General features: G+C 39.6%; 1 protein-coding gene across 2 annotated transcripts in view; it reads left to right on the forward strand.

Annotated features, from left to right (window-relative positions):
* The window catches only part of DNAJC15 (DnaJ heat shock protein family (Hsp40) member C15), a 42493-nt gene extending 21807 nt beyond the window's left edge, over positions 1 to 20686 (forward strand). The window contains exons 4-6 of one of the 2 annotated variants that reach the window (XM_032781771.2): positions 6240 to 6316; positions 15318 to 15388; positions 18899 to 20686. In XM_032781771.2, coding sequence (XP_032637662.1) covers positions 6240 to 6316; positions 15318 to 15388; positions 18899 to 18969 — 219 coding nt within the window. In that variant the 3' untranslated portion in view covers positions 18970 to 20686. Of the gene's footprint in view, positions 1 to 6239; positions 6317 to 13356; positions 13439 to 15317; positions 15389 to 18898 lie in introns of those variants that run through there. The other variant, XM_075061570.1, reaches the window with a different exon arrangement.
* The last annotated feature ends 3668 nt before the right edge of the window (positions 20687 to 24354 follow it).

The following is a 24354-nucleotide window of genomic DNA, read 5'->3' on the forward strand; positions in this document are numbered from 1 at the left end:
TGCACAAAATAGAAAAGAGATAGAAAATGAGACAGAAAATATAATGCCCCTGTATAAATCCATGGTATGCCCACAGCTTGCATACTGCTTGCAGTTCTGGAAACCTCATCTCAAAAAAGATGTACACCTCTACCTCGATAACGCTGTCCTCGGGAGCCAAAAAATCTTATCACGTTATAGGTGAAACTGCGTTATATTGAACTTGATTTGATTCACCGGAGTGTGCAGCCCTTTCTCCCCCAGAGCTCTGCTTTACCGCGTTATAGCCGAATTCATGTTATATCAGGTCGCGGTATATCGAGGTAGAAGTGTATTAGAAGTGGAAAAGGTACAGAGAAGGGCAATTTAAAATAATTAGGCTTATGGAACAGCTTCCATATGAGGAGAGATTAAAAAGAGTGGGACTGTTCAGCTTGGAAAAGAGATGATGGGTGGGAGGAGGGAATTAGAGAGGTCTATAAAATCATAATGCTGTGGAAAAAGTAATAGAGAAGTGCTATTTACCCCTTCACATAACACACAACTGGGGGATCACCTACTGAAATTAATAGTGGCAGGCTTAAAACAAACCATAAGGAAGTTTTTCACATAATGCAAGTTAACCTGTGGAACTTGTTGCCAGGGAATGATGTAAAGGCCAAAAGTATAAATGGGTTCAATGAAAGAGTTAGATAAATTGGCTGTGGTTGTGAGATGTGGAAATCTGTGTTTTGCACCCTCTGAAGCATGTGAGGCAAGAGAAGACCTGCATGTGTACCTGCAGGATGCATCACTTTTATGTAGAATGGTGTAGGTTACGTCAGGAGCAAGGCACAGGGCTTTTATTAAATGGCAGTTGTCAGTAGTGAGGTGGAATAGAAACAGGTTCCAATGATTTAATGATGGCTGCATGAAAGTGTAGGTTGAGATGGTATCCTGGGAGTAAGTGTAAGGGAGTTGTAAAAGGCCATGAAGTAATTCTTAAATTGTACACGTGTGGTATTCTTTCTGGGAAAGTTGGCTGTATGGGTGAGTGTACACTAGGATCTGGAACCTCCTGAATCTTATAGTGCCAAGAGCCAGTGTGAGTATGTGCATATGGATATATTGCTTGAAGAGGGTAGAGGGCAGGTGGTGCAGACAACTCCTTCCTTCCCCCCGCCCCATTTCTCCCTTTTTTGTCCTTTAATAGTGTCAGATGGAATCCTGTGGCTGAGTGTGAATGAGTGGTTAAGAGGAGGTAAAGAGCTTGTATATTTCAGCAACTGTGGGGTTGGCAGAGTAAAAGTGTGTGTGCAAATAGGGTAGGGGGTGTTGAGGCATTGGGAAAGAAGGAAGAGTCATGGGTAACCTTAACTCTTCATTTCCTGGTTTACGGAAGTTTGAGTTTTGTTCAACTCAGCATATTGCAAGGGGACAGCATACTATCAAGCAACCTTAAATCTGTATTAACATAGTTTTTCCCCATAAAATATTTTTAATGTCTAGCAGAATATATATAGTGGCTTTTTTATTTTGTGGAGTCATGTATCGTCTCTTCAGTGAGCGATTGTGGTGACTTGGGGATACACATTTTATAAAAACCATAGCTTCTGTATAGACAGGTGTGGTAATTAGTCTAAAACATAAGGACACTGGCATATCTCTTATTGGTGCAGAAATTGTAACAGAACGGTGGGTTATGCAAGCCAGGGAAAGTCTTTAATTTATTTGGGCTATGACTTCTTTAGACTTCCCTATCTGACAGCCCTTTTTTAGAGATTGTCGAGGGAATCCATACACTTACAGAGTGGGCCTAAAGCTATTTACCATTTTCTTTTCACTCTTTTAATAGACTTCATGTAAGAAACTGAATTAACTATCATGGGCTGTATAGAGCACAACATGTAAGGAAGACATGCCTAGAAGGTTAAATGGGGCCCAAAATATCAGAAGTATCAGGAAGTGGAGAGCTCACTTTTGTTATCTTTCCAGCCCAGCAAGGATTGCAGGTGTGGTAGTCTGGTTTTAATATTGTAGGGTGCCTGAAATGTCCTTCCCTTATTACTTTGAGGAGTTTTCCTACCAGGAAAATATGAAAAAAGCACTGCTTCATGAAAACACGTGTAAGTTAGATGAATAATCAAACCTCTGTTCTTTCTCTAGAAAACTGCCCTTCTATCTCCTTTTTTTTTTTTTTTTTTTTTTAAAGGAATGTTCTGTCCTCACTTGCCCATGCCTCTGACCCAGGGATCGGCAGCGTTTGGCCCGCGGCCCACCCAGGGTAAGCCTCCTGGCAGGCCGGGCTCGTTTGTTTACTTGCCGCGTCCACAGATTTGGCCGATCGCAGCTCCCACTGGTCGCGATTCGCCACTCCAGGCCAGTGGGGGCTGCAGGGAAGCGATGCGGGACGAGGGATGTGCTGGCCCCATGCCAAATGTTGCCGATCCCTGCTCTAACCTAGACAAAGATGGCTTTTAGTCTGATTTCCTTTCCTTTATAAAGAAAGCTTCAAATCTATTTCGGACTGGGACTTTCATTAAAAAAGGGGCTGTTTGTGCCATAAATGTCCTTTTGAGAAGGAAACCATTGTCCTTAATGACCTAGCTGGGATTTTAAAGGTCCAAGCCAGCCTGAGTGTCTTCCTCTCAAAAGAACAGGGCAGAGCACTTGTTTAATGCCTTTTGGAAACTATAAAGATCAAGGCTCCCTGAAGTAAGCAGTCTAAGCAGGGCCTGTCTTTTGTGTATAATACCTAGTGCTGTGGGTCCTGGTCATGACTAGAGCTCCTAGGCGCTAAGAATAGGAATGTTTACAATTATAAAAAGGGAATTTGTATTTTGTTATGCAGCCATACTACTTAGGCCAGTAGTGGTGAGCAACCTGCGGCGAGCTGCAAAACTGTTTGTTTACATCAACCATCTGCAGACACGGCCACCTGCAGCTCCCAATGGCTGTGATTTCCCATTCCCAGCCAATGAGAGATATGGGAAGTGGTGGCCAGCCTATGCTGCTTCCCGCAGCTCCTATTGGCCGGGAACGGTGAACCGTGGCCACTGGCAGCTGCAGACGGTCAATGTAAACAAACTGTCTCATGGCCCACCAGCAGATTACCCTGATGGGCCACAGCTTGCCCACCAATGACTTAGGCTGTGATCTCAAGTTAATGAGCACTGGTCAAATAGAGCCTATCAAAAGCAGGGGTAGGGTTCTGTGGGAGAAGCTGGAGATAATTCAGGAGATAGTGCTGATGGAGAAAAGTCTGCTGAATCAGTATCCTATTGTCACATTAGAGAGCTATGCTAGAGAAGATGGGTAACATTTTCAAAAGCACCTAAGTGCCAAAGTCTCTCTTGAAAATGGGACTTGTTTTCTAAAACACCGAGGAGACTAAGTCACTTAAGTTCTTTTTTTCAAAAAAGACTTAGGCAACATTTTCCAAAGCACCTGTCATCTTTAATTACTGGGGGGAGGAGAAGTGGTAAGGTATCATTGCCAAGTTTCTCTTTAGGTGATAATGTTCTACTCTCTCTTAGGTCCTGATCCAGTAGTTCTCAACCTGTTTACTACTGTGGGCTGCATATGCAGCTCTTTGTGTTATGTGGGCCGCATCCATGCAATATATAAACTACCCTACCTGCTGTGGCTGCCCAGTTGTGCACATGTCCCTCGACACCTGCTTCCAGACAGTAAGGGGCAGGGTTGACCCCACCCGCCGAGCCATGGGGGATCCTAGCTGGAAGCCACTGATGGGACAAATTTCCACCCTGCACCAGCTCTCCCCCCAGAGACAGGACTTACAGGGCAACATCCTGCTCTTGCTCTGAGCTTCGGGTCTGGACATGGCCAGCAGGGGATGGGCAGGAAGGCACTGTCTGCTGCAGGCAGTTCAGGGTGCACTGCAGCCTGGAGCATGCTCATCTCACTCCCAGAGGTGACACATAGCTGTGGCTAGTGGGAGGGCATGTGCCCCCCCACCCCCCCGTTTCTATATATGCCTCTGGCACGGATGCTCAGAAACAAGGAGACAGATCTCCCACTGACAGCGGCACTCAGTCATCCCTTTCTCTTCCCTCTACGCCATCCTCCTATCTCCTTCCTCTCCCAACTGTCCCCTTCCCCTATCCCACCCCCTCATCTTTCTTTCCCCCATCCCACTCTCCCATTCCCTATCCCTTTCTTTTCCCCCTGCCCCATCTCCTTCCCGCCGCATCCTCTCTCATCTCCCCACTGTCCCCTGCCCCGTCCCCTTCTATTCCCCCTGCCTCATCCTCTTTCCTCTCCACACTGTCCCCTGACGCATTTCCCCCATCCCCTTCTCTTCCCCTGCCCTATCCCATCTTTCTTCTTCCCTACTGCCTTGCCCTAACATAGGCATTTGCTGCTGTACAGAAACAGGACCCAACACATGTCAAAGAGGACAGTGACAGGCACTAGGACGCAGGAGGCAGCATCCCAAAGCTGCCAGCCTCCACTGGGGAGAGGTGCCGAGTGAGCTGGCACAGTGTGGGAAGGACAGAACCTACGCTCCTCACCCCAACAGGCTGAGCAAGGCAAGTCCTGCTCAGTACCCCCTATTTCTGTGAGAGGTGGGAGAGCAATGCCCCCCTGAACTATGCCTATGGCTGGCACGGGTTGATAACCCAGTGCCTTCCCCCACATGTGATAACTGAATACCTGGCAACCCTACAGTTTGTCCTGGGGAGGGAGGAAGCAGTAGGCTGCCATCAGAGCTCCTTCCCCACCACAGAGGGCTACTTCGCCTTTCCTGTGGCACTAGGGCTCCAGCCGGGCTCCAGGGTCAACCCCTCAGCTGGCCCCACCCTGTGCCGGGACCGGCAAACTTTTTGAAATTTTTTTAACACACAGTTGGGACTGGGCTGCAAGTGGCCCATGAGTTGAGAACCACTAGTCTGATTCAATGGCCATTGAAGTGATTGGGAGGATTTCCATTGACTTCAGTGGACGCTAGCAGGCCCTGTGTGATCTCTGAAGTTTTATTTGATACCAAATTCTCTGCCTGTCTAAAGCTGTAATGTTGTGATGTATTATCTCAGAGGTGGCTGCTTTTTTTGGTAATGTGTGAAGCATCCCTGTTGTGTAAGCAGTATGGTTTGGGAGACTATCTGCTCCTAATCTTAACTATGAAGTTTGCTTAGATACCATCATAGGTGCCTTATAAGTGCATGTAATTTAAATGATTGTTTGTAAATTCATTTGGCGTGAGGGGCTGTATAAATGTAAGACACATTTTATTATTGATAATTACTAGGTATATTTAGTAGCTAGCTGAAAACGTGTTTCATTAAGGGTCAGGCATATTTTAATTGTGGGTAAAAAACACAGTTCTGAAGCCAGACTTCACTTTGATGATAAAAGGATGAAGCTTACTTTTTGTAAAGTTTACGTGTTGATAAATTGGCAGTTAACAAAACTTCAGTCTTCTTAACTGTCTTCTGGGCTCCAGCTCCCAATAGTCAAGCTGTCTTGGAACTACATCTGTTGACTCTGGGGCTTGTTTGACTCAGAGGGCTGAGGCTGTGTGATGCTGGACTAGTCCTTAACTTGTTTTATTTAAAAAAAAACCCACAACAAAACAATGATGTCTTTAGTTAGTGTAACTGGCTGTGGTATTTCAATAATTTATTTTAACACACGGTTGCTAGGCACCAGTTTTATCCTCACTCCCTTCCCTGGACAACTACAGTTTTTGCTTTTAAAAAATTCACCACACCTCACTCTTCAAAACAAGTGTTCTCTTTCAGTTGTTTTAAACAGTGGTTAAAATCTCAGTTTCTGGTCTGGGAAAAAAAAACAGCAAATAATCCCAATTGGCAGGAGAAGTTAAGTCAGCATGAATTTCTGTGCACGTGAAGCCCGGGGCAGTGCTCATGTGCAATTTCATTCTATCCAGCATTTAGACAATTAGGGTTTCCCTGCCACAGGGCAGAGAGACTCTCAACCCTACAAATCAATGGCTGCAACAATTAATGTCTTTCATTATCAGTGGGACACAGTAAAAACACAGACTGTAACTTTTAAGAGGTCAGATTTTCAGTGTTTGACAGAGTTCCTTTTAAACCATATTTGTTTTGCAGTAGTTTTATCACTTGAAATGAATTCTAATCAAATGCTAAGCAGCCTTGCTAAGGTAATAGAATAGCATTGAGATCATGACACCTGTGTACATGGAACTAATGATTTTCCTCTCTCTCTTCCGCCCTCCCCCCCCTTCCCCTTACCCCCCCCTTCTACTTCCCCTCCGACCCCCCCCCCCATAGAGTTTTTCATCCTACTATAAAGGAGGATTTGAACAGAAAATGAGTAGACGAGAAGCTAGTCTTATTTTAGGCATAAGGTAGGTGTGCTGCATTAATACTGTTTTTGTTCTATCACCAGACTGAATGGAGAAATGTAAGGTGAAAGAATAGGGCTATATGGTGCTCACAGTCGTAACTTGTTAAAAAAAAAAAATTGTGTTCCATATGCCATTCTAAGACTACAGGTTGGTTGAAAAAAAAATACAATAAAATGAGCAATCATGCAACTTTGGTCATGCCTTCAGGCCACTTACAGCAGGAGAGGGCAAATGCTGTAAATATAAATCGGAACAGCACATACTATGTTGATCAACATGATCATCTACTCTGATCTCACTACAAAATCAAGATACAATACTGTGGATTGTATTAATGCATGAGTAATGCAGAAAGCAATTCCATTGAGTCTGTTATTTCAAATGTATGTGTAATCTCTCTTTACATCTTTTTTATTGTGGTTAAAGGAGTTGAGGATGCAATACAGTGTATTAGGATGAATTTAAGGTTGAGTGTAGGCATGTGTAACTTCAGGGTAAAACACATTACAGAATATTGTGATTATCCCCAATACCAAGCATTACAAACCCAGGCAATTAAGAGTTAAGGTTACACTTAAACATGTTTTGGATTTCTTTTAACATATGGAAATGCACAACTAAGGCATCCAAACCACCTTTAATCTTCCCAATAGCAACTCCAGGAAGGGAGAAGAGCATAGGGGGATCCCTGAATGTCTTTAAAAATGGTTTAATCTAATCTGGGGCCACAAATGCTAAAATGTCTTAATCATAATTGCATGATTATTGCAGGAAGTCGCTATAGGACAGAGTTAAGATTGATTGGTTGCCTTAACTGTGCAGTTCCAAATGTTAACATGTTTGGATTTTTGTTTGTGTAACCTTAACATTAATTAGACTTTAATTACAGGAATGTTGTAATGATGCCTATCTAACCTTTCTTAATCCAGGCGACTGAGAGCTAAGGTTAAATTTAAAGTTAATTACAACATTCCTGTAAGGGTCTTCAACTGATATGTCCCAAAATTGTTGTTCTTGATGTAATTTTTGTCTTGCAATTTCCTTAGGTTTTGAAAATAAGTATTTCATACATGTACACTAAATAAGAAACCCAAAGAGATTGGTACCATATGGTATTTTGGGTGACTTGAAGAAATGCATTAGCAACCTTAAATTTAATTTTAATAAGTAATTTATGGGCAGATTCACTGGCACACCAGAATAGTGCATTGCAGCTAGAGCTTACTGGTCCATTTAGATGGCTTTAAAGTTGGTTTGCTTTGACAGAACAGTTCATAGCAGTCAATGTACTGGTGATTCTGGACCTTAATTTGCAGTTGAATTGTTGTTTCAGAGGTCTGTGTTAGAGAACAGCTGCTGTGTAAAAGAGGGATGGGAGATCCCAGCCCCATAATTCCAATGTCTATGGACTTTAAAGGTATCCCTTATGCTCTGCTTGTTTCCCCAGTTAGTACTATCTTAGTGTGCAGTGGAGAAAAGGCAAGAATGCTGTCCTGTGGGGAGCCTTTTAAAGTACTGATGCCCCAGCCGGTATGTAGTCATGGAACCTTTACTTGTCCCAATTGTCACTTCTCCTTAATCTGCCAACAAGAATTTTGAATTAGGGCTGTCAATGAATTGCAGTTAACTCATGCGATTAACTAAACAAAACTAATCACGATTAATTGCGGTTTTAATCGCACTGTTAAACAATAGAATACCAACTGAAATTTATTAAATATGTTGTTTTTCTACATTTTTAAATATATTGATTTCATTTTCAATACAGTATACAAAGTAGACAGTGCTCACTTTATATTGTTTTTATTACAAATATTTGTACTGTAAAAATGTCAAACAAAAGAAATAGTATTTTTCAGTTCACCTCATACAGCTACTGTAGTGCAATCGCTTTATGGTGAAAGTGCAACTTACAAATGTAGATTTTTTGTGTGTGTGACATAACTGCACTCAAAAACAAAGCAATGTAAAACTCTGGAGCTTACAGGTCCACTCAGTCCTACTTCTTGTTCAGTCAATCACTAAGACAAACAAGTTTGTTTACATTTACGGGAGATAATGCTGCCTGTTTCTTGTTTACAGTGTCACCTGAAAGTGATAACAGGCGTTCACATGGTATTTTGTAGCCAGCACTGCAAGGTATTTACGTGTGATATGCTAAACATTCATATCTCCCTTCATACTTTGGCCACCATTCCAGAGGATGTGTTCCATGCTGATGATGCTCATTAAAAAAATAATACATGAATTAAATTTGTGGCTGAACTCCTTGGAGGAGAATTGTACATCTCCTACTCTGTTTTACCCACATTCTGCCATATATTCCATGTTATAGCAGTCTTGGATGATGACCCAGCACATGTTGTTCCTTTTAAGAACACCTTCACTGCAGATTTATCAAACCACAAAGAAGGTACCAATGTGATATTTCTAAAGATAGCTACATCACTCGACCCAAGGTTTAAGAATCTGAAGTACATTCCAAAATGGGATGAGGTGTGGAACTTTGCTTTCAGAAGTCTTAAAAGACCAATACTCCAATGCAGGAACTACAGAACCTGAACCACCGAAAAGAAAATCAGCCTTCCTGGAGCCCTCCCAGCAAGCCTCTGTGGATCCAGATACCCGCACACCTAGACACCCCACTGAACTGCCTGCACTCAGATTGTCCCACACAGAATCTTCTCACTCCACACCTGGATCCCCCCATACTGATCTCCTCCACACTTAGATCCTGCTTGGTTGAGTCTGGCTGCCGTGCACCTGGCGCAGAAGAGCAGGGTCCTAGGGTGTTTCTAGGGCAGGCCCTAGCCTTGTGCTGTGTCAAGGTCAGGTGCAGCCTCACCACTGAGTCCATCTCCCCGGGATGGAGGAGCTGCAGAGTGATCTCCCACCTTTGTGCAGTCAGTAGCCAGTGTTCCCCACTGGCATGCTGGAGCCTCTGTATTTATTTACTGACAAATAAAACATGAAGAATTTTAAAATATTGTGTGGAGATTTTTTAATTTTTTGACGTAGAATGCCCTCAGGAGTAACATATAAATCTTTAGTGCATCTGGCAGATAAATATCTTATGATGCCGGCTATGATAGTGCCATGCGAATGTCTATTCTCACTTTCAGGTGATATTGTAAACAAGAAGTGGGCAGCATTATTTCCTGTAAATGTAAACAAACTGAGCAATTGGCTGAACAAGAAGTAGGACTGAGTGGACTTATAGGTGCTAAAATTTTATGTTGTTTTACTTTTGAATTCAGTAATTTTTGGTACATAATTCTACATTTGTAAGTTCAACTTTATAATAAAGAGATTACACTACAGTACACCTCTACCTTGATATAATGCGACCCGATATAACACGAATTCGGATATAATGCGGGGGCGGGGCTGCGCACTCTGGTGGATCAAAGCAAGTTTGATATAACGCGTTTTCACCTATAATGCGATAAGATTTGTTTTTTGGCTCCCGAGGACAGGCTTATATCGAGGTAGAGGTGTACTTGTATTAGGTGAATTGAAAAATACTATTACTTTTGGTTTTTACAGTACAAATATTTGTAATAAATAAATAAAAAGTGAGTGGTGTACACTTTGTAGTCTGGGTTGTAATTAATATATTGGAATTGGAAAAGGTTCAAAAAAGGGCAACAGAAATTATTAGGGGTGTGGAATGGCTTCTATATGAGGAGAGATAATAAGACTGGGACTTCTCAGCCTGGAAAAGAGACAGCTAAGGGGAGATATGATTGAAGTCTATAAAATCATGACTGGTGTAGAGAAAGTAGATAAGGAAGTGTTGTTTATTCCTTCTCATAACACAAGAACTAGGGGTCACCAAATGAAATTAATAGGCAGCAGGTTTAAAAAAAATAAAAGGAAGTATTTCTTCACACACTGCACAGTCAACCTCTGGAACTCCTTGCCAGAGGATGTTGTGAAGGCCAAGATCATAATAGGGTTCAAAAAAGAACAAGAAAAATTCATGGAGGATAGGTCCATCAATGGCTATTAGCCAGGATGGGCAGGAATGGTGTCCCTGGCCTCTGTTTGCCAGAAGCTGGGAATGAGCGACAGGGGATGGATCACTTGATGATTACCTGTTCTGTTCATTCCCTCTGGGGCACCTGGCACTGGCCACTGTCAGAAGACAGGATATTGGGCTAGATGGACTTTTGGTCTAACCCAGTAGGGCCAGACTTATGTTCTTAATATATTTGAAAATGTAGAAAATATCCCAAACTACATGAATAAATAGTATTCTATTATTGTTCAACAGTGCGATAATTTTTTTTACAATTAATTGCGATTTATTTTTTTAATCATTTGACAGCCTTATTTTGAAAGTGTCCAGTTTTCCTCATAGCACTGACTCATTATAACTAATCAAAATGATGCATGCAAACTAGCTGTAGGGAAATGGTTGTGATTTGTTGAGTTATCTCTGTCACAAAGCCCCACTTACAAGTTAACTGAGCTGTTAACTGGACCTTGTGTGTAGTTTTTATAAATGTAACAATTAGATACAACACTCATTATTAATATAGCTTAAATGCAACCTAATTTCTTCTAACATAATTTATGTACAAGATTTCAACAAAAATTAACTCAATGGATAATCTGAAGAGTCTGTGTTGTTCCATTACTAAAATCATTTGGGATAACACTGACAGATGCTAAATTTCTTAGAGGCTAATTTTAATGAATTTTTAACTTGCACTAATTATTAGCCTTGTAAATTCTCAAAGTCCATTTTGTGCCTCCAAAATAAATAAATAATTTTTTTTTGTGGAGGCTGTGTACGTAAAACAGGATTAATCTGTACTTTAAATGCAAAATGGAACTCAGCATTAACTATGGAGCAGTAACTGTTGTCTCCATAATCAGGGAAGAAAAATGGTCTTATGATTCTCTATTCTGTGGCATAAAATTTCTGTGACTTTTAGCAAATTATTTTAATCTCTGTCCCTCATCTTTGTCATGTAAAAAAGGAAACCCTTAGCTCCCAATGGTTCTGGGGCTTAATTCAATTTTGAGATTTATGGGAAAGGCATTATAAGTGAAGTATTATGGCAGGCTCTGTTAGCTGAGGTAACATCTGCTGTAGCAAAGGTAACAAGACTTAAATCATAACCCTTTATTTTCCGTAGTTCGTAACTTTATGCTCTCACCTGCAGCTATGATAGTTTTTAGTATCTGTGGCCCAATCCTGCAAATACCACATTTGAATGGGACTACATATGTAAGTAAAGTTACTCATGCATATTTGTAGGATTGGGCTTTTAATTATTTAGCAGCATAGCTAATGTCTGCATAGATAGTTTTCAAATTTAAAAAAGTCTAGGTAGATAGATTTAACTGACTCTGCATTTAAATATAGTGCCACAAGAGGAGATTGCTCAGGAGGACCAGGGAGTAAAGGGAGCGCTAGTACAAGCAGATTTGGTAAAGTGTATCTGGCCCATCAGGCTTCTTCCCACTGCAGGAGAAGTGTGTCTTGCAAATTTGACTAGCCCAAAAACTCTGGATTATTTTTTAAAAGGAGATTAACATACGCAACCAATTAATGTAAATTGCTCAGAAGTTAGGAAATGCAAAAGCTACAGCTGGATGCACACCCTTATCAGTGCCTCTTTTTATTATTTATGTAATGCCTAACACATACTAGTGCTTTAGAAAATAAATACAAAGAAATGGTCCCAGCCTCAGAATGTAATTGAATTTAGAAGTGATATGACCTTCTTCTTTAGTGTATGCGCAAGGTGCTTGGGTGGCATGTGACCAGGATTCATCACTGAATTTGGTCTGCTGGTTGGATCATTAGCTTCCTCGGCTCAGGTCAAGTACTGACGGAGAGTGTGACATGGATGCTGATCCGTGTGCCCCAGTGATATGATGATACACACAAAGAAATACAACGGTTACAGTACTAAGATCACTGCTTACTTAGTTTTTGTATGTGCATATTTTGATGGTTCTGTGAGAGTTTAGGATTTTAAAACTGACTCATTTCTTGTGGGTGTTGCTTATTACATACATTGTTGTGTATAAGTATTTTGATAGTGTTAAATATGTGATCGCATCTCAGATGTCAGTTTCCAATGATCTTAGATAGTCTGCACATGTGGCATCTTGTAGTACTCTTTGTGCTGCTTTTGTATATGCTGGAGAACAGTACAATAGAATCTGAGTTATCAACACTAGAATTACAAACTGACTCGCATTCACACACATACACGCTTTCTTTCCTTTTCCATCATCACTACCTTAAGTTGAGGAAGCCTTTGCTCCATATGGAGAGAAGGGGAATAGGTTGCTGGGGCCAGAGGGTGATTTGGGAAAGCCTAGCCTGGCTCTCTCCTCATCACCTTGGGAGGTGGGGGAACTCTTGTCTCTAGGTGATGCCCATGAGGAGGGAAACAAATAAAAGGCACTTCTCTAGTCCAAAGGTGTTCCCCCTGCCAAATAGCAAAAGCCTGCTGCAAACAATGGAGTTGAGAGCTTTTCAAAGAGAAGTACACAAGAACCTTCTATAATGGAAAATGTTAAGGAATCTAAATATCGTAGATACTACCAGCTCCCCCTGTATTATGCAAACATCCTGAACTTTCTATATTTACAGAATAAGTCCAATGAGAATTGTAAGTTAGCTAGTTCTAGATAAGAGAAACTCAAAATGTACATACTGTTTTCTCTACAAGACAGCTTACCAGATAAAATAAAGATTTTTTTTCTCCAAAGGAAATCTTTATATTGTTTTAATATATAGTATGTAAATGGTGACAAAAGTATTGATGTTAGCTAGAAAAATTACATAGTATATAAATCAATAAAAATGAGTATGAAATAATAAAAAGATAACAAGAATATACAATAGAATCTAAGATTGTAGAAAAATGGTAAGATGTTGCATTACAGAAGTAGTACAGTAAATTGTATAATCAATGCATATACACGGGGCAAAGTTGAGGTTGTGTATTCAACCTTCAGGAGTGATTATACTCTGAAAAATGACTGGAAAATAGCATCACATTACTCCACAGATCTGTTTCTATGTGCATCCAGAGACATCTGGCTGACCAAATGTACAAGACTAATCAGTTACCCCGTGTAACCTTCCTGAAGGTATTGAGTAAGGTGGCACTAATGAAACTGAGGCTTTGCAGTGTAACTTGCAATATAGAACCTTTTTTACTGATGATGTTGAAGAAGGGGTTTTGAATGTGCAGGATTAGTGACATCTGGTTAAACTAAGCAAACTTGATGTTACATGCCATTTTTTCAGTCATTTTTCAGAGCAGAACTGCACTACTTACCAATACATTAATACTCATTTTGGATTCTAATAGTACTTTGCACTTAGTGCCCTTTAACAATGTAGGTCTGAAATCCCCTGACAAAGGTGGGCAAACATCATTGTCTCTATGAGAACTACACCTGTGGGGTAACTGGAGTATACAGATTGTTTCTTGTCCCAGGTTACACAGTGAGTTGCAGAACTGGGAACAGAACTCAGTTAAACTTGGTTCTAACTGTGTGCTCAATCCACTAGATTACAGCAGCCTATTTATTAACAGCTTTATAGGTTGAAATAATGGTGAATTGTGATCTTTAACAGTTGATATAAAAAATATAAATAATCTTATTTCTCAATTATTATGTAATTTTCAGGGCCTTTGACTACCTAATTTTTATTTCCGTTGCTTTTTGCTCTCTAGTGCAGTTCTGTGCACCACTTCTGCAACATATATAGGCTTTGATCTTTCCTGTGATTGAAGAGTAACAATTACAATTATATTTAGGGGAGTCCACCACAAGAATATAGTTAGGCTGAGACCTGGCATTCCTGCACAGATAGTGGAGTTAGGTTCTTGGAGCCTTCGACTAAAAAGGGGGCAATGGGGGTGGAAGAATGCATTAGCCTCCGCTCTTGGAGCCTTAAGCTAAAAAGAAAAGGCGGGGCAGCATGTATTCGCCTTCTATGGTGCAACTTTGTACCACTAAAGAGTGTTACCCCATACCATTCTTTAGTGGAGTGACAAAAAGCTGCCTTCCTCTGGCTTCTCTTGAAGTGGTAAATGCTGCTGCAAATGGTGCCTACATTTTCCATGTCAACTAATTAAAAAAACCTAAACCATACAGATTCAAATAGAAATGTTCCTCTGCACGCCAAAAGGAACTCTGCTACTGTGCTGGCACAATGCTTCCATAAGTGACTATTTGGTGGTAAGATACACACTTAATTTAGTTGAAGTACATAGTTTATCTTCCTGTCATTGAAAAGAGCAGCTTTATGTAGCATTTGTAAATTGACATGTCCCTGAGTGTAACACATTGAACAGCTTTGGAAAAACAAAAAATGCAGAGTGTTCTGATCTCACCAAAATGAGGAATTATTTAATATTGCCATATTTTAATAATACTCTATACAGATTCATAGTTACAACAAATATTAGATATTTTGTCATTGGTCATAAATAACCGTTTTCCGGGAAAAGGATCATTTTTCCCTGTTCACTGGTGGAAAAAACAGTTACATCTGTGTAAGGCTTTCTCTGTAATGAAAAGTTATATTAGCATAGCTACATTGATCAGGGGTGTGAGGGAAGAGGGCTTCTGTTGACCTAGCTAATGCCATTCGGCGAGGTGATGTTCCTATGCTGACAGAAAACCCCCTTCTGTCAGTCCAGTGCTGGCATAGCTATGCTGACATAACTGTGTTGATACAGTCTCTGTAGTGTATGTGGCAGGAACTGTTAAGTCTTGGAACAGACAAAAGCTATCAGTATTCTTGCATTGTACTGACTTAAAAAAAAAAAAAAAGTGTACTTCCTTAAATGTCTTAAAAGGCAGATTAAAATGTTACATGCCGAAAGGTGTAATTGTGTGTTTTGTCCACAAGATGGTGAAAACCTCTAGTTTTAAATTGTCTGAAATCAGTGCAAAGGTATAATTTACAATCTGAATTTGACATTATGGTAAGCACTTTAATTTATTTCTACAGTCCATCTGCTGACAAGGTCAAGATTAGAACAGCTCATAGGAGAATCATGATTTTGAATCACCCAGATAAAGGTACACTGTTATTTTCATTAATATTGGGTGGAAAGAGCATACTATGAGCTCCTTTCAATTTACTTAGACTGGTTGTAGCTCGCCATTTATGTAATTCATGAAATTATGTGCTGTATATTTAGTAGTGAGACTTAAGCTTTTATATGTTGTTGTTTTCTCTAACAAATAGAGAAGACTGATATCCAAGTTCCCTGTGCCATAGTAGCACTAGGTTACTCTGCTGCCTTTTGAGCTCACTTTCTAGATCAGCACTTCACTAGTTATTAGTGTTCCAGGAGCTTTGAAGAAGGGAAAACACTAGCCATGAAGTTCCCACTTATATTACATAAAAATGCTTGAACTGGTTTTTTTCTGGCCATAAATATATGAGCACACAAGTCTGAGGGACATGTGCTATAATCACTAAATGTATCAGATTCAGGATTTGTTAAACCCATCTTGGAAAACTGTAAAGCTGGGCACAGTTGCTTTAATTGGCCAGGTTTTTAATGTAAATTTATCTTACAGAAGGGCTTATTATTATAACTTTAACTAAACTACAGCTGCTTGAGAAAGAGAGCCCATATGTTCATTCCTGTTTCTACTTTTCAATAACAGATGGTAGAATTGCACTGTATTTCAAAAGTCAAAAGGGGGAAGTGATGTTTTTTATTTCTTTTTGACAGATTTACAGGATTATTTTTTTCCTAACCATCATAATAAATAGATAACTGACCTCTAGCAATATAAGGTGTTAAGTAAGCACTTTTCTTTTACCTGCCTTATCTCGTTGGATTGCTAATGGCTTAACAGTCCTGCGTAGATGTTATCTGTCATTTTGCTTTTTAATTTGCTTTTCTATAAAGTGAGTATACGCTGTACTCTGAAAATAGGAAAGGAATTCTCTGTTGTATTTGTAATATATTGTGGTGGTCGGAGGTACAGTTTAGCGTACAGTATGTTAAAAGTTTGTTAATCTAAACATTATCATTTGTATTGCTGTGGCATTCAGAGATCCTCATCAGGATCTTGGTTCCTTTTAGCTGGGTGCTGTAGCAACATATTAAGACAATCCCTGTTCCGAAAATACTATGCACTAAAGTCTCCCACTCCCACAATTGATAGCATCTGAGCCGACAGTTGCACTTGCCTGGAGCTCTGTGGACTTCAACAGGGCATTGTGTAGACTCAGCAGCCCACCTGTGCACTACCAATTGCAGAATTGGGGCCATAGGTCCTAATCCTGAATCTACCCAGACAGGCCCATATACCTACGTAGAGCTTCTTTGACTTCATTAGGGCTCTGCCCATGTGGCTCCAGTGGCAGGGTCGAAGTCTAAGACAATACACAACTGTAGCAGATTAATTGGAGTTAGTGGGAAAAGGGCAACTATTGAAACTGATTAAAACTACAGTGATGTAGGCTAGTTATGAGAGAACTATGGGATCTGAAGACACAATTTTAAATAAATCAGTCAAAATCAAATGTTTTTAGAGAAATAATATACACAACGAAAGCCGCAAAAATTGTTGCACTGAGAATCGAAACTAAAATTACAAATAATTGAATTGCATGATACCAGTTTCTCTCATTGGAAGGCAACGAAATAGGTTGTGCACTTAATGATGTAAATATAGCAAAAAATGCTTCTAGCAAATTTAACTTTATTTTGGGAAAATTCAATTTTGGTGTTTAAACAGCGTATAGTTAATATTTCTCTAGCTTGTATTGCGTTTTGCAGTTTATCATTTTATTTTTCATTCCTCTACTCTCAAAGGGGAATAGACAGGCTACATTCAATTCGGTAATCCCCACTCTTTACTAAAACCCGTGTCATCAGAAAAACTTTATATATGAATTGGTAGGCATTCTTCTCTGTTGTGCCCCCCTGCCCCAAACACACACACACAACACAGCACACACTTAAAAAATATGGACTTCACTCAGTTGTTTCTGTATTAGATCTGGGAATAGGGTTGCCAGCTGTCTAATCACAAACCCAAATGCTCTTGCCTTGCCCTGCCCCTTCTCTGAGACCCTGCCCGGTCACTCCATCCCCTGCCCTCCATTGATTACTCTCCCCTACCCTCACTCACTTTCACTGGGCTGGGGTAGGATGTTGATGTGCAGGAGGGGGTGTGGGCTCTGTGGAGTGGGACTGAGGGGTTTGGAGTGTGAGAGGGGGCTCAGGGCTGAGCCCTGGGGCAGGGGATTGGGGTGCAGGAGGGGGTGAGGGGTGTGGGCTCTGGAAGGGAGTTTTGGTACAGGAAGGGGCTCTGGGCTGCGGTAGGGGGTTGGGGTGCAGGAGACGGTGCGGGGTGCAGGCTCCGGCCTGGAAGCGTTTCCCTTGGGTGGCTCCCGGGCGTTGTCATAGCAGGGCTAAGGAGGCCACAGGCACGTGCCATCAGCTTTAGGGAGCAGCGCGGAGCCAGGGCAGACAGGGAGCCTGACTTAGCCCTGCTGCCACCACCAGACTTCAGCACCTAAAATCTCCCAGTTTGGCTTCAGAAGCCTCCAAGAGATAGGGTGTCATTCTGAGAGACTCCTAGTGAAACCAGTAGGGTTGGCAACCCTGTCTGGGAATAAGTTAGTAGTGGTTTAGACTCCTGATCTAAAAGTCACAGTGAAGTCCTCCAGTCTTGGAAGCCCTATCTCCTTCTGTTGCCAGGCATCTAGAACTGATACTTATCCTTTCTGTGTCCTTAAATTTTATTCATAATTTTTCATTCATCAGAACAGATGCTTAGGAAAGGGTTGTTCAGGGCACAGTGATGTTTCAGCCATATTTTAGTGTACAAAGATAGAGGTGTGTTCTAGTGAGTGATGAGCTACTGATACAGACCTTATGATGTTTTTGGTGACTGTAGGCAGATGGTTGGCACACAAGAGGAGAGTGTAAAAAACAAACACAAAGACCACTGAACTGTAATCAGATTGTTAGATGGAGCGTAAAGCAATGACACTGTTCAGGACCAGAAGTTAGGAGGCGTACCGTGTTTAAATAGCTTTAATGTGACATTTTTTGGCTGGTATTTCTGTCTCTCTGAATCTAGAATGGAATAGGCTTGGTGTATGTTCTTAGTGATTCTGTATCAAAAATTTGCTAATAACATTTTGCCTCTGATGATTTCCACGTGGGGGGAATTCTAGCTGTTCTCATGAGATGAACTGTTCATGGTAGCTGACCTTGCTTAATAGGTGCAGGAACAATGCATTCAGTCTAAATCTTGCAGGTAAATGCCAGTATACGATGATTTCGGAGAATAGTTTTAGACTTTTCATGAGGACTTCACTTTGATAGGAGATTGCTGCTCTGCATTATTTTTCACAGTGATTAAGATTTTATTCCATGTTTGTTCTGTTTACTTATCCACTAGTTAAATTTATCTCTGACACGTAAGCTTATGAATGATTTTTTTGGAGGGGGAGGAAACTAATAAACCACATACCCAGTAATTAAAGGGATGCTCTAAGTTAAACGGTTTTGTATTTCATACTGATATAAATCTATTTTTTCTCCCTTTTTTCAGGTGGATCTCCCTACTTAGCAACAAAAATAAACGAAGCAAAAGATTTGTTAGAATCCAGCACCAAAAATTAATGTCCAAGGACTTCTGTGATAGAACTTTTTATACATTCCTTTCTACTGGAAATCCTGTAGCTATATTGTGCAATAGCTACGTGCTGCTCTATATAGCTGCATAACACTGGATCAAATAGTCAGTTATCTATCTTCATTATTAAAGATCTAAGACTATTTAAAAAGCAAATTGATACATTTTACAAGAAGTCTCATTTCTAGTATACTTTTTCCCCTCAATCTGTTTTGACTCTAAGCGTTGAAGCTGGTTCTTCATTGACTGTTCTTAAAAAATGGTTTATTACAGGTTTGTTCAATAGGGCTGGACTTCTGGAACTTATATTTTTTAAAATTGAAACATTTTTCTGTATTATAATATAGGCTTTATTTATTTTGATAATGGTGAAGCTGTATAGCGCTGTTACTTGAAGTGGCGCTAGAAGGTAAAACTGGAAGGCTAGCCCCATGTTGGATTCCTTTCTCCTGAAATATTGGGATTTGCAGTGTAGATACCGTTTCAAAGCTGCTGGTTGGGACAAAATGACTTGAAGATTATGCCAAAATGCTGGTTTCCTTATCTCTGTATCTGAGGGATGTAGAAGTATAAAGGAGAATATCAGCCTGAATTTTTTTTTTTTTTTAAGGTGCTTAGACCTTTTCCATGTTAAGACAGCTTTGAGAAAGATAGCTTTCCTTAAAATCACTATCTGTTTATGCCTCACTGCACTGCTGACCTTTGGGAAAACCAGTACCACAAATCCCTTTGTGAGGACTCTAGATCAGTTTGCGAATATGAGGGGCAGTGGCATCCAAGATTCATTCATGGTACTAGTGCTGCCGTAGGTTTCCCCCCCGACATCAGGTACCTGCAACTGAGCTAACGCCTCTGAGTAGCCAGCACGACTTCTTCCTGCTGAGCAACAGAATTCCATGAGATATCACCTGAGAAGACTAAGAACAGGGAATTCCTGTTTTCTAATTCAACACTGATTAGCATCACTTTTGTGACCATGGACAACTGATTTAATTGTTATGCCTTAGTTTCACTGTAAAATAATATCCAGAGGGAAGAGGGTTGGGACAATTACTGTTGATAACATGTAGTGTGATAACAGTCAGCAAAATACAGAGTGCGTAATGGCCCCTAGGTATCCATCTTACCTGGACAGTTTTTTCCTGGGAGAACTTTTTTTTTTTTTAAATATTGGCAACTAACCATAGCCCTCCACCGCTCGGCTCCACTTCTGTAACTATAGGCTGTGGGCTGTCTTGTCTTCCCATTCTTTCCTACACACACACATTTTTGTGTTAAAATGTGTCAGTTAAGCGGAACACAGCCCCATTTTACTAACCCTCCCCAAAATCCTTAGATTAGTCCTCTATGTAGCGCAGTGATCATTATTAATAGGAGTCTGATGATGGGGAAGAGTGTGAAACTGTTTTGCCATTCTACCCAAAAAATGCTAAGGCCAGCTTTGAAAGAAACCTTGAAGGTTAGGTCATCTAGTCATACTTCCAGCCAGTCACAGATGCAGGATGTGTAGGAGACTGTGTAGATTAACTTAAATCAATGTGATGAAAATCATGATTTACATCACCATCAAAAGCCTCGATTTAAATAATCGATTTTAATAATTGTTTCATTTCTTCTTGTTTTCCAAACAGAGGTGCATTTTTATTGGTTGGCATAACTATTAAAGCATGTTGATTTACAAATAAATGGAGCCTTTATACTAAACTTGGTACATCTTTTTCTACGTTCACAGTATAACAAAGTGCATTTATTTAAGCAATTATAGTTTAATATTTGCAGTTACTAAAAATGTACAATTAATAAGAATGTCAGAAAATGGTGAACGATGTGTTGCTTTTGTACGAGATAATTAACTTTTGGTCATGATTTGTGTCAAGCTGAATTAGGATGGTAGCTGAAATTTAATTAAACACAAAATAGCAATAACATTTATTTTTATTAAACAACACTACCTTAAATGTTTTGGCTCCATAAACTTCTCTTATCAAAATATGTTTCACAGTTACAACTAAATTATAATAAGTTTAGGCCTGAACATATTTTGTTTTAAATTCAAATTTCATTTTAAATGGGCTTATTTCTTTAAACAACATTAACATTTAAATAACAAAAAAATCAAATTTAAATCAAAAGAATTCTTTTTTTTATTTTTATCCACCTTTCTATGAGATTTTGTGGGTCACATGATACATTTAAAATTAGAACAGATAAAGCACTGAAGACCATATTGAAGGGGAGACTCCTTCTCCAGCATGGACATAGACTTCTGCCATCTAACTGGTTTTTCTAATGCAAGATGAAAACGGACCTGAAAATCTATTACATTTTTAAAGCAACGTGCCTCTACTTCAGTGAGTCCTTAACAGCGTCGCTTTTGAAAAAGAATAGTAGCAATTTCAAGTAGACCTTAGATTAGCTATACCTTTCACTGATCTAGCATGCATTAGGAAAAAAATTGTCTGTTTTCTGTCCCTGATTTTTATAGATAGAATCTGTAATTGATCTGGACCATTGCCCAAAAACAAATCTCTGCATGGTAGGTAGCGGAAGTATTCCCTCTAATGATTTTATGAGCTGACTAGCTATAGTTCACACGAGAGCTTTTTTTCTTGTTGCCGAGCAAAAATGTTTATAAAAAACTTACATTTTAAAAATATCAATTGAAACAAATACAATAAAAATAGTTAATTTTGCTCTGTTCTTAATTAACTTCTCATGGCTTTCCAAGAAATATTTTTTTTCTCCCAGTCATAGTTTATTTTATTTCAAGTGACTTGAGCCTTTTCTGCCAGATCCGCTGCTTGTACCAATTGCTTTCCATGCAGCATTTCTGTCAAGTCATATTGATTTTTTTTTTCTCCACATTTTCTTTATATCTTCTTGAGTTCATTTGTTTCCATTTTCTTTGAAATAGCTCCCTCCTGTCCCATTTGAGACTTGTCTGCCCCACCCATTCTGCCAGGCATAAGTCTGGTCACTGGGGTCTCGCTGAAATCTATTGGGGCCCAATGAAATGTGGGACTTGACAGATATAGAGTAGCATGAGCATTATTGTTGAGTGTTCGGGCACATGTGTAACAGCACAAGTTTGCAATTTGAGGCACAATCTGGTCAATAACTCTGCACATGGGGCTGAGCAGTAGAAGAAAGACAAAATATCGGCTTTAGTTATTAAATCATATTTGGAAGTAAGATTAGGAAAATGAAATTAAATAACAATTGAGTCTGTCAGACTTAGCTAGTGATTTCTTAGCTTTGATCAGACTTATAGGTATTTTTTCCTTAAAATTAAACGTGTACAAACAAAATTTCAAACTAATGAAATCATATAAAATTATCTTGAATTCTAAAGGAACAGTCTGGTTTATCAAGCAGATGCTATATATACTGTCTAACTTACAGTAAGTGTATGGGAAATAGTATTGGCGTAATTTTGTATATATACATATATCATCCCAAGTTTTGAGCTCTCTGGGGCCCGGAAGGTCGCTATAGTGTGTGTTTTTTGTACAGTCCTAATATGCTGAAACTTGTTTGGGGTCCTTAGGCTCTGTTGAAACAGAAATTAAGTAGATCCATTGTTTTACAATACATGCTCTTCAAATTACTATTTTATAATAGTGGAACTATCTACTCTCAAAGGGCCATATCCTGCCCTGAGCAAAACTCACTAGCAGCAAAAATGTATGAAGAGCCTCCTCCATTAAAGCACTGAGCCACCATTTATTTAATAAAATATGGCTTGCCAATCTCTGTACTTGCTTGTCTGCCTGGTCTTTGCTACAGTTCCCAGGACACTCCTCTGGAACTTGGCACTCTTCTTAGCAATTGGCTCTGCTGACTTAGTACATTTCAGGAAGGGATTCTGAGTGTCTCCTGGGAGATCCTGAACACCTGCAGGTCTTTCTAGGCTCAGTGGGACTTGAGAATGGTGGCAACCTCACACAGTTGGAGTCCTTAGGGAGAAAAAAGTCCATGTCTGAATTACTTATTTGGTTTCAGTTTTTGCCTAACTTTGTATCTTATGTACATTTGAGGGCAACTGGAGGACTAACAAATCCTCAGTCTCTAAAGTGTTCATCATTTGATTACCGTAACCAAATTGCTTATAAAAAGTTTCTCATCAAGTGCTTGGTAATTGAAACTTCTCAATCTTATTCATAATACCCTCCTTAGATGATGAGCACTTTTATCAGATTTTTTTGGTGTGCAGTAGCTTCTTTTTTCTTGTCTTCAGTGGATGCACAAAGGTGGAGTTTTTTTTCTCTTTTGTTGGCAAGCAGCAGAATAGACTGGCACCTGTTTTGTCCACTGCGACCTCCAGAACTTCCAGTTTGAATAGAGATTAAATTGACATTGCTGATTTTGGTTTAGCAACAAAGGCATTGGCTTGAATAGTGCTGAGACATCTTTGTTTTGTGAATCGGCATAATCAGTAGTGTCAGTACAACTCTGAGACTTGTGTTTTCTTGTTTAACTGTTGCAGTCAGCCAACAGAATACATAAGCACATGACAGCTTAGGATCCCATAAAGAGTTTGTTTGGTTTGTAACATTTGTTATATAATAGAAATCATGAAAAAACCAACAGAAATTTAGAATCCAAATAGACTTTCTAAATCAAATCATTACAGTTTGAGAGTAAGTAAAACTTCCACCTTGAAATGTGTGCTTGCAATTTCACAAACACTTCCCCTCTGCCCTTGCCAAAAAATAAACAAAATCCTAGTTAAAAGTTCCACTTTAATTATTTTCATTTAAACTTAAACTGAGAAGCCATTTGGAGATTACTGGAATTCAGTTTTTTTCTTAAACACTGTAATGCTCTTGGACTAATATCTTTAAACCAAGATAGTGTCCGAAACAAATGTTTATAGGATAGTTAAAAGCACACCCTATGTTTATACTGAGTAATAAGCATCGCAGTGTTGCTATATTTATATTGAGTAATAAGCATCGCAGCGTTGCTACTTCCTTCAACATTTGGAGCAATACGTACCAATGTTTTAGAATGAAAAAATACTGTTTTGATAATAGTATTATCAAATTTACTGAGCATTATGTATGGTACAGACAGTAATTGGTATATAACCTCCTATGACAGTAACGTACCCTTATTGTACTATTATATTTCCTGATTCCTGTTTATACTAATTCATATAGGAAGGGGATTTTTTTTTAATATAACGAATATTACATGTAAAAGTTTTAACTGGTGTCAAAGCATCTCCCACAATATAGTTTTGTGGTGTTAAAATATTGAACAAAGCCTGGCTCTGGAAGTACTGACTTCCACCAGCTCATGGAAGTTATGCATGAGCCTTCACTGTTATGTATGTAGCTGCCATTGTGAAAATAGCAACTTATTGTGAA

This window comes from Chelonoidis abingdonii, chromosome 1 (genome assembly GCF_003597395.2).
Source record: "Chelonoidis abingdonii isolate Lonesome George chromosome 1, CheloAbing_2.0, whole genome shotgun sequence".
Lineage (NCBI taxonomy): Eukaryota > Metazoa > Chordata > Testudines > Testudinidae > Chelonoidis > Chelonoidis abingdonii.